The following is an 18107-nucleotide window of genomic DNA, read 5'->3' as shown; positions in this document are numbered from 1 at the left end:
TCAGAACTCACAAATCCCACAAATTGCACCCAATAAATTGCAGTCTAGTCAATACTTTTTCCTATGAAAAGGAAACGTACTAGATTAAATACATAACTATATACTACACACAATTAACAAATATAGATGTAACTTTTTTTTTTAGGTAGATGAAAATCCTCAAAATGGTCTCACAACTAACACCGAGCACATGATAAATCAAGGACTCAAGGTTTGGCTAACGCGAAAAGGAGTGGTGACAGGGGGCATCCCTGGCGCGTCCCTCTCGCAAGTGGTATAGCATCTAAAAGGTGTCCATTAGCCGTTACATACGCCAGTGGTCCTGTATAGAGGAGGCGGATCCACGCACAAAACTTAGGGTCAAATCCCAAATGTGGAAGGACCACAAAAAGGTAGCTCCACTCCACCATATCAAAAGCCATCCTCGCATCCAGGGATATGATAACTGCCGGCTCCGACAGGGATGGTGCCTTAGCCAGTGCTCCATGCAGGCGTCTGAGGTTTAGCGCTGTGTTTCTATTTGGCATGAATCCTGATTGGTCCGGGTGAATTAAGTGTGGGAGGTGTGCCATCAATCTGTTTGCTAGTAGTTTAGCCAGAATTTTAGCCTCCGCATTAAGCAGGGAAATTGGGCGATAAGAGGTACACTCGGACGGGGGCTTACCGGGTTTTGGGATAGCCACTATTGTGGCCAGCCGCTGGTCAAGCGGAAGCTCGCCTTTCTCTAGGCTGCCGGTGTACATTTTCAGTAAGTGTGGGCTAATAGTTTCCGCCATCCGTTTATACAGTTCTATCGGGATCCCGTTGGGTCCCAGCAACTTGCCCGACTGCAGCGAACGGATTGCTACTTGCAACTCGTCCTCTGTAAGATCTGCCTCCAGCACCAGAGAACCCTCCTGAGTGAGCTTGGGCATTTCTATATTGGCTAGGGATGCCAGGGCCTCGGCCTCGGACACATCCAATGTCGATGTATAAACCTCCCGGAAATGCCCTGCTAATGTACTTACTATGGTCCGGGGGTCTGTCGTGAGCTGTCCCTCTGTTGTCCGTATTTGTACTATGCCCCTCAAAGATTAAATTTTTAATGAATATAGTAAACTGTGATAGCTTGGAGGGATTAAATTAGTTTAACTTGGGCTTTCTTCATGCTAAGCTTGCAGATTTGTTTTAGTTTTTTTTTAAACATCTTTGTTCAGTGTCTGTAGCAATTTAAACCCTTGTTTTCATCTTTTTCTGATGTATCCAGTATGTTTCTAGGCTAGGAAAGTCTTATTGTGCATCTCCTGTCCGGTGCTGTATGCATTTTTAAGGCTACATCACTTCTCTAGTCACAGGGAGGAGTGTTGCATTCTTTTAACATCATTGTTTCAGAGATTGTTTTCTCTTGTGTTCCACTGCATTTCTCTGTGCTCCTCGGCTGTCTCCTTTTCCCTTCCAGGCTGTTGTAGTCAAAGTATTGCCGCTGCTCTTGCTATGTTGTGCAGATTTGTAGAGTACACTGTCACTCCGGAGAGTATCCTGGCGCTGAGCTGGTGTGGGTCTGGGCACACCTAGTGGGACTACTCGTAACGCCAGGTCTTGAGCTGCAAACAGAATTCGAGAAGTGAGGAGGAGGCTCTTATGTGTAGAGGCTGGTTGTTCCATGCTTTAGGAGCGACCTAGGAGAATGCTCGACCGCTAGATCAGTTTTTCCATATGTATGGAATTTGTGCAAGTAGGAGTCTGGGCGAGCGGAAATGTCTGGCAGATTTGTGAAAGCAGACATAATTGTGGTATGCTGTGTCAGTGTATTTAGTGCCTTAAAAGTGTCGGTGAGAAATTTAAATTGTGCTTATTTGTGAATTGGGAGCCAGAGTAGCTCCTTCAGGTGTGGTGTGAGTATGGCTTGGGAGGTTGTGAGTGTTTCTGGCTGTTGAGTTCTGAATGGTCCGCAGCCTTCTGGTGAGTTTCTTGTTGATCCCGGCATTGCAGATGTTCCCATAGTCCAGATTGCTTGTGACAAGCGTGTGTGCAATGGTTGTGTGGGACCTGATTGTGAGCCATTTGAAAAGGTTCCTCATCTTCAGGGTATGGAAGCAAGAGGTGGTGATGACATTTACTTGGGCGGTCATATTGAGTTTGCTGTCAATAGGTATCCCGAGATTCTTGGTGTTGATTGAGGGGGTAAGTGTAGGTCTGTTGGCCACCAGGTGAAACCCCAGAGTGATGTTCTCCTTCCGAAGATCATGACTTCGGTCTTGTTGGTGTTCAGCTTTAGACGGTTGGTCTTCATCTAGAGGGCGATTTCACTCATTCAAGCATTTGACTCAATCCAGGTACTGGGCGTCTTGACTACGAGGTAGAGAATGAGTTGTGTGTTGTAGGTGTATGAGTGGTCATTGGCATCTTGAGAATTGATGATGCTGGCTAGAGGGATACTGTTCCGCATTTGAGGTTGTGGGCATCTGAGGTGTTGGTGCCAGGCTGACTGACTGGGTCCTTCCATTCAGGAAGGAGCTGATCCATCCGAGTGCTTGTCCTTGGAGTCTGGTGTTGTGTAGGTTTTGGATGAGGAAGCAGTGGAGACTGTGTCAAATGCTGCAGAGAGGTCCTGAAAGATGAGGGCCACTGGGTCTCCTCTGTCCAGAGTTACAGGGATGTCATCCCTAGTGATGATGAAGGCAGACCCATGCTGTGGTTTGGTTTGAAACCAGACTGAGTGGTGTCAAGGAGTTGGTGGTCGTTGAGCTAATAAGTCAGGCGTCTTTTAATGATTGTCTCGAAGACCTTGGCAGAGCATGTTAGCAGGGAGATCAGTCTGGAGTTGGTGAGCACTGTAGAGTTTGTAGAGGGTTCTTTACCAATGGGAGGACAATTGCGTGTTTCCAAGCATCTAAAATGGTTGCCAAAGAGGTGGAGTCATTCCGAATGGTTGCGAGCATGGCACTGATGGATTGCAGTTTCTGGAATATGTAATATGCATAGTAAGGGCTTGAGTCCGATGGGGCCAGAGAGTGGATTGACTTCATCTTCAAGGCAGTTTCTTCTGAGGGTGATGACGGCCATTTGGTTAGTATTGGTTCTTTGGATAAGATCTGGAGGTGTTTGGCGAGATCTGTCAGGTCCCGGTGTGGGCTGAAGTTGCTGTAATTTGCGGTGATTTTGTTTCTGAATAATAAGTAGGAGGTGGCCGATGGTGAGGTGACATCTTTCACATTGGCTAAGATTTTATCGCTTCTGTTGGTGCTGGCAGTGATGCAGTGTGCCAGAGCTGTGATTTTGATGTCTGGATCATTTGGCTTTAGCATCTTAGAGCAGATTTAAACATGCCCCTGTCTGCATTGTCCTGGCTTATTCTCCTTTTGAGCTCCACTTGTTTGCAGTGGCATTTCATCAGTCTGAGTTCTTGATTCTCATAACTGTCAGTGAAACGGGCATCAATCCTTGTGCTAATCTCACCGGTTCAGGGCAGTTTGGGCAGGACAGAATGTGACCTGGAAGGGTGGATCAGCTTTAAAGCCTAGATGCCACTGGTAATTCTACAACAAACCCTTAACTCATAGGTTTTGTTGAGGTTCCAAACCACAGACCTGCAGTTTCTTCTGGCAGAAAGTGGTGAGGCCCAGCAGCAAGTGCTGTGGCTGAAGGACTGTCTGAGTTGGAGATATTAAGGGAAGTCTGCAATCACCAGTGTATGTGTTCTTTGACAAAATAGAATGTTTTTTGTAAGAGTGTGAACTCTGTTTAAGATAGACATGCTGGAGAGTAAGAGATGAGCATTTTACAAAGGTAAGTAAGGGATCCTTCAGTTTAATGGCTCAATGAAACAAACATTAAGCTGTAAAGGTGACTCTTTTGGCATTCGGAAGCCAATCCACACAAAATGGATGAGGAGATACACCGAAAGACTAACACCCTCTCCAAAGACCTACATGTGGGATAAAAGTGCCCTCAGCCCACTAATAGTGGCATGCTTCATTATAGGGCGTGCTAAAAAACCCCCATGTTTTTTTTAGTTTCACAAAATACTAAAAGGGATCTACCTTACAATATCTCATTAAAACTACTTTAGAAGTATCCCTACTAGTTTCGCTGTGGGCCTTCTAGATAGGATTAAAAATACCAAACAAGATGGTCTTGGTGTATTATCGCACTATCATCTCTCTACACACATTCCACGTGTTTCGGCCAGTCATCGAATGCGGCTTTGGTTCTGCGGCCTTCCTCAGGACTCAGATCCCTACAAATTCTATCACCATCAGTTGCTCCTGCTTGTTAGTGGATTTTGAGGAGGTAACATCATAGGTTGACCTTACTGGTTACCTAATTTCATTAACCAGGAATTTTTCCTGGCCTTTGTATGATCTCTGTGAACCTGGAGTAGGAGCGGGGGTGTTGCCCTGTAGTTGCACATTCGCAAAGGGACTGACGTTGCACAATTAGTTACTCTCTCCTCTCCGTCAACTCGTCAACGAATGATGCCACTTATTCGCAGTCTAAAATGAACAAACCTAGCTGATATGAGTTTTTAAATTATCAGCAATTTTTTTCTGTGAAGTGCAGAAAGAATGCATTTTTCTTCACAATCTTAATCAAAAGAAAACAGGTGAAAGTACGTTGATTTATGTGGGGAACAAATTACTCAGTGGAATGAAATGTAATGCCCGAGTTGCGCTCTTTCTCTATGGATCTAGGAAGAGGACCAGTTACTTGGGCAAACAAGCTGTCATCCTGACTCATGGAGAATCACCAAACACCAAGACCTCCAATTTCCCAAAATGTAACTGCAATATGTTGGCTGTCATCTAGTTGGCTACTCCAACAAGGTTTGATTTAAAATATTAGCGTTTGTGCGCTTGGAACCACTGCACCCTACCAGCAGCTATGTATCCTCTGCATAAAAATACAGAGTTATCCCAGTGTTTTTAATCAAAGGAAGAAGTAGTGTACTATGATAATTAAAATGAGTTGGACATGAGGCTGAACCTTGCAAACTCAACAAGAATCTAACTTGAAATCAGAGCAATAAGGTAGGAGAGATACTGCTTGGATTTGGCAATACAGAAAACAACCTCACCTACATAGAGCAACACATTCCCAAACCTTCAAGCATGTTCATCTTTGGGATATGGTTGATGGTGACAAATGGTGGTAACATATGTATTGATATAAGTTCTGAGACACTACCAACATCCAGTGCAAATCTGATGTCAACCAAGGCCAAAAGATAAGCCATGACTTCCACGATTTAAACACAACAATACTGGGTCCACCAGAAGAAATGTTTACAGATCTCCCTTAGAATCTCAGAAAACAATTTGGTCTGTAGTTGTTAATATCACTGGGATTTGCCTTTGGCATCTTCAACAATGGCATAACTATGGCCTTTTTAAAGCAGTTGGCCATGACCGGTGAGCAATTGACAGCATGCATGATACATCAGTGAGGTAACAGCTTGAGTATTCTTCTCACATGGCAAGGATTTAAAGGAGAGCCAGTTTCGATTAAAGTAAACCCTAAAGTAAGCTCTTCTGTAGAGAGTCTGCAGAAGGAAGCCACAATAACGATCACCAGCGATGGTAAAGCATCCAAAATCTTGAGATAAAAAGTCCGAGAAAAGGTTAGCTCTGATGAAACAGGTAGAAGCGGGTTTATGTAGTGGCAGTTAAATAATTATTTTCTAAGAATTTTCACTTACTACATTTAGCTTTTATTTTATGATTGTTTGCCATTAGGTTCCTAAGGGATTTATTTTGGAACTTGTCACCTGAACAGCTGATTCCTTTATTGTTTGGGGAGTTAAATTGTCATTTTTTTAAACACCTTTTATTAAAATTTTATTTGCTGCTTGTAAAATGTTTCCTTCCATGTTCCCCATTAACTAAGTCGCCATTGTCAACGGTTCAGTCCCTCTTCACACTTTCAGTGCCAAGACGCTGCAGCATTCGAGCGATCATAAAATTTATCTTATCTTATTTAAATGTTGGTAAACCAAACACTCCTTGAGTATTCCTGAAAAGTAGTCTTTTTGCTTGACCAAGTTGACTATTTGTAGCTAACGATACCCTTAGGGCAAGGAGTGGTCTTCCCTTGTGAAATTTATCAGATAAGGTTACGGGGAAGCACAGACACCTCAAACCTCAATGCAGTGTCCTCTCTCCCCCTTAAATTGCCTAGGGTATTGCCAACAGTCTTTCATTTAGGCATCTTCTCATTATTCATATTGTTCACTTCTTTTTAGATCTGGCTTTTGAGAAACTTTAGCTGTGATATCAGGTCATTCTAAAAAACAAAAACAAAAAAACCCATAAATAAAGGGCCTTTTGATCAGCACCCTTGTTTTAGATTGGATATTTCCATTTGCGACTCATTTCTGAGGTTCAATCTTGAAATATATTTGCATATTAGAAATAAAAATATGTATCTAGTTATTATTATCTAAGTGTTATATATATGTATGTGTCTTAATAAATATCATTGGTTTTGCAGGATTCTGAAGTTTTTAGAATCTACATACACACCACCATCCTATATCACAGAGATGGAAAAGGTTGCAAAGCAAGGCGATACTGTGTTGGTGTCTGGAATGAAAACTGGCAGTTCAAAGCTGAAAGCCAAAATTCAAGAAGTTGTCTATAAGGTGATTTCCCACCATTTTTTTTCTTATTAATTTCTTGTTACTTTCGATGGCACTGAAAGGCAGTGGTAAAAACCAGAGCAGCCTATGTGTAGAAAAACACATTATTGTCCATCTAATGTAAAAGAATATACTTACTCAAAGGGGTTTGCTTTGACCGTATTTAATATAGAATCAGGTTACTGTGTTCCAGCAAGGTTCCCTTATAGTTTTACATGGTAAGGGTTTTTCCAGTTATGCCATTACTTACAGCATCATACCTATGCCTTCTGCTTTAACGTAGATTGTTTGGGACATTCACTGAACTTAAAACGGTTTCCTCTATTTTCAAGCAGTACGTGTAAAGTATCTTTTCAGTCATGTAAACTTTCGGGGCCACAGAGCAGCATGTAACTATATCGGGAAGCTTAGCACTTTGACTTTGCAAACCAGTTAAACAGAATCAGGTCTTATTCCAGGATATGAAGTTGTAAAAGTATCTATGTAGTCATTGGTGGAACCAATGCTAATCGAGAAATAACCCTCTCTTTTCGCGAGGCCCTTTGATATGAGGTAGCCAGCTTGATGACATTATTGCATATGTAAACTGCGTGCTCGGAGTGTGGATAGGTATGGCACTTCTTGAGTCACATCGTATTGGGGATCAAGAAGCTAACCAGTTACAATTTCTTTCAACATCATTGCAATTGAGTAGCTTTGTGAGTGTAAAGCTTTCAATTCAGATATAACTATTTCTATTAACAACCAGAGTAACATCAAAATCTTTGTAATAAAGCAGCACTTTGTAAGAGAAATGTTTATTTGAGTAGATTTTGTAATATGCAGAGTATCAAAACTTCAATACCAGACTTTGTATACGACGGGTCAAAAGCTCTGCAAATATATTGTGTAGGACAAATAATAAGTTAAATACATTGGGCTTTCTTAAATAAAGAATTAAATTTAATTTAGTAATATTTATTCTCACTGGTCATTAGAAATGGAAAGCAAGAAATTGAGGGGAAAGGTATGTGAGGGTAATGCGTTGTGATAGTTTTTTGACAGGTTCGGAATATTAAACCTGGAATTTGACACACAGTTGAGGTAGATATATTTTTGAGGATTAAAAAGAAATAGTGGGGAAGAACATTGTGTATATAAAGATTTTTGAAAATTTTTTTTAAAATTGATTTTTGTTGTTGATTAGGGGTGGCTCTAAAATGTTGGGTGCCACATGTTGGTCATTTCAGAACATCTTTCCTTGATTGGAAGGTATAGGCGAAGGGTACTGATTCGTACATATCATTTGCTTTACGGAACTCTTTCAGGCCTTAGACCATAACAGTGTTGGACAAGAGCTTCATTATAAGATCCTCCTGGAATTTGTAGTGCAGTTGAGTGCTTTCTCCATTCCACTAACCTCATTGTTCTTGGAGTTCTGCCTACATTTCTGTTAAAAAGTTGCACAGTATTTTCCCCCCTCCTGCAAATTTTATGTTTCTGCTACGTTTACATGAACTAAAAACTGGTCCATTCACTGCATCAGTCCTGCTGGACATATTGGCTCTGTTGTATTTTGCAGCAATGATAGGTAACTGATGGTTGAAGAAAACTGTCCTATTAAATGCTGCAAGCTCTAAAAGCTAATTCCAAGAAGCCAGTTGACTACTTGCAAGGTGAAGGCCCAGTGTTTGTTATTGTAGTAGGCACTAGAATTTAGCTGGAATCAGAGATATTTAATTAACCAGACAACTAACATGATTGACTTCTGCACTCATTCAGACCTGAAATGAGTCTAGTAATTTGAATGTATGTCAATACATGTTGTCAAATTTGAGACATCTTTGTAGGCTTGTATGTATTTGTCATATTTGTATACAACGGACTTAGCAGGAAAGCAGGAGAGTCATATCAAGGGTCAAAAGCAAAGATATTGGTAACAAGTTATTGGAGAGTAAGCTGGGTTCTTAGAGTAGAAGTAGACTCTTGCTTCATCGTTAGACCAATATTCAGTCCTTAGGAAGAGATTCAACCAACACTGAACCTTTTAATGATACCTAATGCAGAAAGTTGAGTTCCAGATTCTTGATATTCTCACAAATTTCCATAGGCCGGGACATTTTGTTACTTACTAGTGGTGTGGACTGATCGTATTAATATCATGTATTCATGAATAGTGTTTTAAAAATGTATGTGCACCTTTCATCGCTGTGTTACCTTGCATGTTTTTAACATTAACATGTTACTTACTTTAATTTACTTACCGTCAATGTTGCCTCTCAATGTATTAGTTGACCACTAAAGAGAGGATGAATTAAAGTGGTGGGAAGTGTGAAAAGCAGAGATGAACAAAGAAACCTTCTGATAGATGGGTTTATGTGCTTGAAATATAGAGAAAAATATATAAATGCGTTTCCTCCAAACTCTAAATTTCTACTCCCTGTTTCTCTTTCTCAGAATGTGCCCCCAGCAGAAGTCAGACTTCTCATTTTGGAGAACATCCTTCTTAACCCAGCATATGACATTTACCTGCTAGTGGGCACTTCAATTCAATACAAAGTGCAGAAAATAAGACAAGGAAAGATTACAGGTTTGTTTTATGCTTGTTTTAGACAGCATTGTATGAGCAGTTTCAGCTATCAATACCTTTGGAGTGTACAAATAAAATACAGTAAATAGGAGTATACCTGTCACAACGTCCTTCTTCTGAGACATGCCCAATGTTCAGAGTACAAATTGCAGAAGCAGCGTGGGCCGTGGGCTCTCTTGTCCATACAACCGCCACCAACATTTTCAGTGTCACTCGGTGGCGAGAGTATGAACCCAAGGAAAGGGGGAACTGGACCAAATAAAAAAACTACAATAATATAAGGACACAGGATCCACGTCTCCCTGGCAATGGCTGGCTGGTGGGATGTCCAAGGGTCTCGCAGAGATGCAACACTATTCTTATGCATCTTGGTATTTCCCTGTGTAACCCAGGGTTGAGTCACTAAGGAACACCTCAGACTGGTAGATCTTAACAGGAATGATATTCCTGCGTAGAGTGGCCTAATGAGGCTTAGAATAGTGAAGGAATGGCATCCCAGGGGCCTAATAAGGCTCTGAAAAGGGGATACAGACAAAAGCTGTCAGTAGTATGGCATTCATTGTGGAACATACACGTTTTTTGAGGGACTTGGCTTTCTCTGAACAGTTGTGTACTTATTGAACACTGTTTGAAATGAGGTTTCCTATATATATGCGGTTGATTGTTAATGTGCGCTGGGCTACCTGTGAAGTGGTATAGGGTCAATGTTGCACATGACACATGCTTGATACACCGAAGTAATAATGATGCTTCATATTATTCTGAGCTATTGTGTAGTTACTTTCATAGCTCTAATGCTTTTCCGGTTTTTAGAGCAATATGTGCAAAAGAAGTTTGGATGATGTCATCAGCATGTCATAAATGATGTCATAGAACATGTCATGAGTAATGTAATATGCGAGGTCATAAGCAGTGCATGACAGGGGTGCAAGTTATAGTTAGCTCTGCTAACTATAAGTGTGGAATTTCTGCGTTATGTTTTTGTTTAAAATGTTAATGTTATCACTGGCATTCACCTAACTAGAACGTTACTTTAACCTTTGTTTTTTTTCAGTGTATTTATATAGCGCTTACTCCCCCGGACAGGCATCAATGTGCTTTTCGGCGAGTAGGACTCCACTCCGAAACCCAAAAGGAATAGTGGTGGATTAGTATAGGGAAATGCGAGTTAATTTGAGCTGTGGACATGTGAGTCTGTTAGTTATACTGAATAGGATAATGGAGGAATAGGTGAGGGAAGAGTCTAGAACGTGTTATTTGGGAGATCATAGTTGTAAGATGAGGTTAGAAGTGAGTAAAAAGGAGAGATGGAGGAGATCATAGTAGTAAAAAGGGTTTGGGATGAATCACAGGGAGGGATACATGAGGGAAGAATTTAGAAAGCTATTTTGCGAGATCATATTAGTAAAGCGAGGTGTGGGGTGAGCGAGGAGATAGAGGAGGGAAGAGTCTTGAAAGGGTTACTTTGGAGATCATAGCAGCAGATTGAGGTTTGAGATGTGTCAGTTAGTAGAGGTTGATAATATATTGAGAGAGGTGTAGGGTGAGACCGAGCAGTGCACTGAGTGAAGGCTTTTTGGTGTTTTTTACTTTTTTCTTCTACAGCAGGAGTAAAATAATAAATAAATAGATACCGGTCTACATAGAAAGGGTAGATAACATTGAGATTTGAAGTTGTACTGTAGAAACTCAGACTTTCGAGTATTGCTGTACTTGAAACTAATTGATTTGTATATTTTTTCATAACTCAATTTTGTTATTTTATCTTTTCCTCAGTAGTTCAATAATGCAACACTTGCAGATAGTTATGATAACATTGACATATTGTGGGAAAACAGAGACCCATAAGCATCTGATCAAATAACTTGTATCAAAACTATGCAGTTACCTATAAACATGTTAAGCTTAGAATTATATAGGGGGCCTGCTTTTCTCCGAGCTATGCATGCTTGCATGTAGGGTTTTGGGAAAAGCAGGTCCTCATGAAGGAACACAAAATGACATTTGAAAATAATGTGATTTCATGGCTTCGTTATATAGACGATGTTTTTGTTATTTGGAAAGGTGACAAGCAGAGTGCTTTACAGTTTGTGGAACTTTTGAATGATAATGATAATGATAATGAGTTCAATTTACACTTCACATCTAACATAAGTAATGTTATGCTTGAATACTTAGATGTTCAAATAGTAATAACTGATGAGACACTTACCACTACAGCGTATAGAAAACCAACGGCTGGAAATGCAATATTACACGCATCTAGTGCTCATCCACGCCACCTAATTGCCAGCATACCCTATGGTGAATTGCTGCGCCTTAAACGCATTTGCAGCACGCCGGAACAATTTAACATCTGTAGCCGTACATGCTTAGATCGCATGCGAGCAAGAGGGTATAGCGAGGACATCCTCGACAGAGCCATGAATAAAACTAATGAGAGACCCAGATCCACCCTACTGCCCAGCACCATAGAGTTAGATCTCAGCGCAGCCGATGATAACAGTTCCCCAAGACTAATCACCACATATAGCAAACAGGAGCGCAAAATACGGAAGATCATGAAAAAGAATTGGCCCATTGTCCTTACAGACCCTATTCTGAAAGCCACGCTAGTTGAACATCCCAGCGTGACGTTTAGGAAGTCTAGAAACTTAGGGAATCTCCTATCCAAAGAGATTTCCACTGGGTCTACCAGCATAAAAACATGGATGCCCTCCAGTAATGGATTTCGTAAATGTGCCACATGTAGGGCATGTAACTTTGGAGCCAACACTGCCACTTATAACACCCCTTTTAAGAATAAAGCACAAAGCATCAGAGGAAAATACGACTGCCGCACTGAGTACGCTATTTATGTTCTCACATGTACCTGCGGCTTGCGTTATGTTGGCAGCACAAAAAATCCTGTACATATGCGCATCCTACAACACATACGTGCCATCATCCATAGTGACCCGGCTTATCCGGTAGCCCGGCATTTCAAAGTGAGTCATAACAAAGACGTCAACTGCCTCACCTACTTTGTAATTGATCAGGCACCGGTACTCAAGCGTGGTGGGGACAGAGATAAAGCTTTAAGGCAGTTGGAGACGAGATATATTCTTAATCTCGATTCCAAGCATCCCAATGGCCTTAATGACAGGGAGGATATGCATACCTTCCTGCTATAATAATTAGTTTTCCTGCACCCGATCCACCAATTCATTAGGTCTTGTCACTTTTGGTCTCATTAAATCTCCAGGTGTCTATATTACTATAACACAAGATGTAACTAAATTTACTATGTTCTTTGAGCTACGTTTACTGAACCTATGATTGTATATCTCTCCCGAGTATCACTTTGTTTTTAAACCTTTTATACTATCTAGGTTGCACTTACCTCACTCAGCACTTTATATAATGGAAAGTCAACTTTGCACATATTTGGTTATCTATGGTTTTAGACAACCAGTGGTTTGAGGGTAGAGATGCCACCCTAACCATAATAGGTCAGCACTATGCACTTTATAAATAGTACTCTTTCTTTATCAGCAACGGGACCCTTAGGCGTGCGACTCTTAGGAGCCAATGTATGTACTTGACCACACAACAGCTACGTTATATCCAGTTATTAGATTTATTGCCATTTTTTGCAATATCATTTTAACATAATATTCATTTATGTAAATTAGCTTTTGACTATTTTTTATCGGAGGTATATTTTTCTACTATTTTAACATATTTATATGCTATTTATTGATTGCAATTGGCATCATTAATTGGATTACTATTTACAGATACGATAGTTGTATTTTGCGGTTTCAAGGATGATGTCAAAGGCTTGATATGGGTACACGCCAATACGCATTTAAGCGGTCATATTTTCGGTTGCAAACAGAACCACATTTGAAAGAATTTCTATTTTTTGTGCAATATGTATCATGCTGCTATACTCATATTTATATGGGCAAAATTGTAATTCCGTGTGCACATTTAAGACACTTTAACACGCTGAAAAAGTCTGTTTTCTATGTTGACTTATCACTAGAACACGTGGTGTGATTACTGAAAGAAAAAAATGAGTGTGTGCGCTATTTAAGGTGATACAATCTGCATTTCCGTTATGTGATCAAGGGCAGTCCTTGCCCGAAACGCGTCATGCCTACCTGAACTGCTGTCAGAATGGATAATAAAAGTTCGCTGTGACACTCTGCTGAATCGTGTGGTGGTCCGTTACTTCTGTGGTCAGAACTGGGAACAGAATCTTGCTCCATAGATATATATATATATATATATATATATATATATATATATATATATATATATATTCCGGTGTATCAGCTGTCAAGCGTGCAAGTTCGGAATAAATACCAGAACTTGTCCCACACCATTTGACACCAAACCTATAGTGCTTAAAGCCCACTACACATGCCGCACGGAGTTGGCAGTATATGTGCTCAAATGTAGTTGTGAATTAATCTATGTTGGAAGTACAAAGTCGGCAGTATATCTCCGCATACTCCAACATTTGAGGGCTATAGTGAATGCTGACCCTACGTATCCGGTGGCGTGGCACTTCCAACAAGTACACAATCAGAACCTTAACCACCTTAAGTACTTTGTAATCGATGCCATTGTGCCCAATAAGAAGGGAGGTGACAACGAAAACCGTCTTAGACAGCTTGAGTCCAAATATATAATTTTGCTTAACAGCAAACATCCTGGGGGACTTAACACTGGGGAGGAGCTGCGGAATTTTCTATGAAGAAAAAAATAATAATTTTCTATGGGGAAAAAAATATACTTCTACTGAAATTAGAACTGTTATAATGTATTGTATAGCAATCATAGGAAATAAGCTATTCTACATATGAGGAAGGCATAACGTATAATCAGTACCCAAGTAATCAGTTATTGTCCTTAAATCGCATCTCTTATACCGTTTCTACCATCATTTATACTGCACTACCTATGTTTAAGGTATAATCATACAAATCTAAAAACGAATATGACATAGGCAGTTCTAGAAATGGATATTTAATTACGAAGAGACCTATATACACACAGATTTTCTTTTGGTCTGTGATATAATTAAATGAATTACACAAAGTCACACAATGGCACGATTGTTCAAGGCTCTCATGATTTTTTATATGAGTTGTCCTTTTTTAGCCTTCACACACTTTTGGAGAATACCTATTTCATAGGGATTAGACTTATATGCAATTATGAAATCCATGCTTGTTGAAAAATTTTGACTGAAATGTTCCCACAAATACCAAAGATTGGTTGGACATATAAAACAGTCTGACTTTAAGACATAGAGGTATTATACCAATTTTCAATGCCATATACATAACCCTTGTTTTTAACTTTCCTCTCGCCAGTACCCTAGGTACAGTCATAAGTAAATTTAGTGGAAACTTTAGGGACAAATGTATTTGTACAGTTTAAATGGCAATATTGATATATTCCCAATGCGCATTAGTGGTATTGTTTGGGGACAAATGTATTTGCACAACTAACATGACTGTATATTTCAACTGAGCATAGTAATATGTATCGTATAATCACAATGTTCAAATATAGAACCATAAAATAAAGGAGATTACTATACAAAATACTAAAATAATGTGCATATAAACTATAATGTATTGGTACAGTTCTATTAGAGCACTTTTTAGAAATATTCATAATGACTGATTTATGATCACTACGCCACACGGCTTTGATCGCAAACGACTCGTGTATATAACAAATGTAATCATTGAATGAATTTAGTTCTTATACATCAAATGATTAGTATGATATAATGTGAAATGCGCTAATGATCAACATTACGACTGTTTTCAGTGAGAGCAATATGGCGACTGCACTAACACAGACTGTAAGGGACGTATGTCTCATAGTCCTCTGTCTATTCCCATTATCTGCTGGAAAGGCGCAAAAGTGTAATGTTGTAGTCCCCTTTAAAAATATGGTGTCTCCAAATCCCTCCCATCAGTGAGCAAGGAGGCCAGTCCGAAACGCGTCTGATGACTAGCACCACCACCATCACGAAATATAATAAACCTTTGTGGAACAATACAAAGTCTGGCGTGGGTGTATATCTGCAGTCCGTGTACCTGTTTGCTTGCCGACGGTTGCTGGCGACAAGTTTGGAGTTTATATATATATATATATATATATATATATATATATATATATATATATATATTAAACAATTTAATTGGTAATTGCTATAACTACACATGATAAACAGTCATCAGCAGTTGTCAAGCACAGGTTGAGTGAGTGTGGTGGCCATACTAAAATAGACCTAATATCATTCACCAATATCAACAATTGAATTCCACATTATTCATTAACCAAACTAAGGGCCTGATTATAATGGCAGTCAGACGAGCATCTGACCGCCTTCACTGTGGGCAGGGGACCTCCTGACAAGACATTGGCAGTCCAACCGCCCAATTACAATATGCCTGATGGGCTTTGAGGTGGAAAAATGCTCAATAACACTGCAGTCCTGGAAAAGCGCAGCAGCACAAGCTGCAGTGTTAATGAACATTTTGTGCAAATTCATGCACCGTATGCCAGGCAAACCGTGCATGAATGAGCATGGGGGCACTTTATGTGCCCCTGAGCACCACATCACATTGGCCCATGGATGACAGGAACCCTGCTTGGGGCCCCCAAATGCCTTTTTGCTGCCTTTCCATGGCGGTTGGACCGCCATGAACAGGTAGTTGGAAAGGGACATTGTAATCCTGACGGCACCGTCTCCATGTAGGATCACAATTCTGATTGCCGCCTTGTCTGGATCAGTAGATCCTGTCAGAGGTGGCTGTCTGACCACCTAGCAGCCGTGTAAACCTGATCCCTGTTGGTGATTGCCCTCATATGCTCATGCACTCTTTTCTTTGCGGGATGCCTAGTGCTCCCCTCGTACTTTTTTCCACAGAGGCAGACCAAGCAATAACTTGCAAATTCTGAGTAGCAATTAAGTTATTGTCCTGTGTTCTTTAATATCTGGGACTGCACGGACCTCCTCCTTCCCACTCTTTGCATGCTTTATATCTTGTGCAAAGAGACTTAGCTATTTGACTGATGCCCGGTGGAGCTACCTGATAGCTGAAGAGGAGATGGGCCGAGGATTCCCCCTTGGCTGTCACCTACCCAGCCGGACCTTGAACAAACTTTCCCTTCGTCTCTCCGCTGTATCTATACACTACCCCTTTTGCCCTCACCCCCTTTCCATTCCTCACCCCATTTTCCTTCTATGCTCCTAAAAAGTTTTTTCTGGTATCTTTTGTAACTATTTTCCTCTCGTCTCTACGTCCTGTCTTCCTCCTACCCCTTTAACCTATCCCCTTACCCTTCCTGCTCCAATCACCTTGTCCCCTATGTTCTTTAAATGTTTTTCTTGATCCTTATGTAACTTTTAACTGATGTAATTTGCAACATTATTTTCCCTCATGTAAAGCGCTCTGATTTCGAGTCTAGCCAGCACTATATAATAACACATAAATTAAATTTGTTCCCATTTAGTACTCTCTCCCTTTGTCTGCCTGCCTAGCTCCTAGCTCCTATCCTCTCTCCCCGGAATCTCTCACCTTGCTGCCAGTCTTCCTAGCCCCCTGTCATTTGTGCCCTTTGACTAAGCACTCCTTCTCCCCTTGTTGGGGAAAGATCCAATATTTATACTCTGGAGTCTCAGCGTACCCATGAGAGAGTCCACTGCACCAAGGGAGCCGCTCACAGCTGAGGTATGGTATGGCACCCCTTGCCAAAGCACTCCCTCTCCCCTTTTTGGGGAAGGATCCAGTATGTAGGCCTTGGAGTCGGAGACCCCTCTGAGAGGGTCCACTGCGTAAAGGTAGCCTCCCGCAACAGAGATAGGGAAGTGATACCACTTCCCCTGGGTTCACAGCTTACTGGACGTTGCTGTGACCCGTCTACCGGTTTGTGTCCCCGTCGCCCTTACCCTCCTCTTTCCATGCGATGTCCTTCACCCGCCCCTCCTCTTTCCCGCCTTCATTACCCGTCTACTTCCCCAGCTCCTTCCCCCCTCCCCTGAATCTATCCCCTTGCTTTTCCCCTTTCGTTTTTGTGCTTATTGTTTATCTTGACCTTACAAGTAACTATGTTGCTATGCTCTAATAACTGTGGAACCTTTGTAACAATGTAACCTGTAACTATGAACTGATGCTCATGTAAATCGCTCTGATACCTCTGGGTCTAGCAAGCGCTATATAAAACCTCTAAAATAAATTAATAAAATAAAATACTTTAAGTCTATTGCGGGTTTATATTTTCTTTCAATCTGGCAATATAACTTACTGAGTTAAGCGCTTGCTTTTGATGCATGTGTGTGGTAAACAAGTTACAAGCTCAAATCGTGATAGGACTAATACAGAGGTCCATAGTTACGAGGCCAATAAACTCATTGCCTTTATATGGGGTAATAGTAATGCCGGTTATATCCAGTGATTTAAAACAGAAAATGTGCGGGATTGGGTGCTATGTGTGGGCTAAATTTGAGAGGGTCTGCGTAACCGGTTTTGGTGTGCTAAAATGTTTTTTTTTCGAATTCCAGACTGCACCTCGATAATATATACTTTAGATTCAGAAAAAATGTAAACCAATGGGAAAAAAAACAATTTTAAAGGAGGACAGTGTGAATAGGATCTGAATCTTTAGCACCATTGATTTTTAAAATAATTTGTAACGTATTTATTTGCACTAATTATTTAGATTTACTCAATATATCTGTGTGCTAAAATGTATTACTTGTGCGGGGCTGTCAATGACAGCTATTCCTCTAAAAAACGAATTTAAAAGAAGACCAATACTAAACCAATTTTCTTCTGAGACAAACAGCAGTTTGAGATCTGTGATACCTAGATAGTCTCAGTACGTTCTGATCTTCCAAAAATGCAG

At 40.6% G+C, this 18107-nt stretch overlaps 1 protein-coding gene across 1 annotated transcript in view; it reads left to right on the top strand.

Annotated features, from left to right (window-relative positions):
* The window catches only part of NUP210 (nucleoporin 210), a 519503-nt gene that overhangs the window by 140460 nt on the left and 360936 nt on the right, over positions 1–18107 (top strand). The window contains exons 5-6 of the mRNA XM_086939009.1: positions 6469–6619; positions 9053–9185. Of these exons, the coding sequence (XP_086795135.1) occupies positions 6469–6619; positions 9053–9185 (284 nt within the window). The remainder of the gene's footprint in view (positions 1–6468; positions 6620–9052; positions 9186–18107) is intronic.

This window comes from Lissotriton vulgaris, chromosome 9 (assembly GCF_964263255.1).
Source record: "Lissotriton vulgaris chromosome 9, aLisVul1.2, whole genome shotgun sequence".
Taxonomy (NCBI): domain Eukaryota; kingdom Metazoa; phylum Chordata; class Amphibia; order Caudata; family Salamandridae; genus Lissotriton; species Lissotriton vulgaris.
Note: the sequence above shows the minus strand (reverse complement) of the source record. Positions and strands in the feature narration are given on the sequence as shown.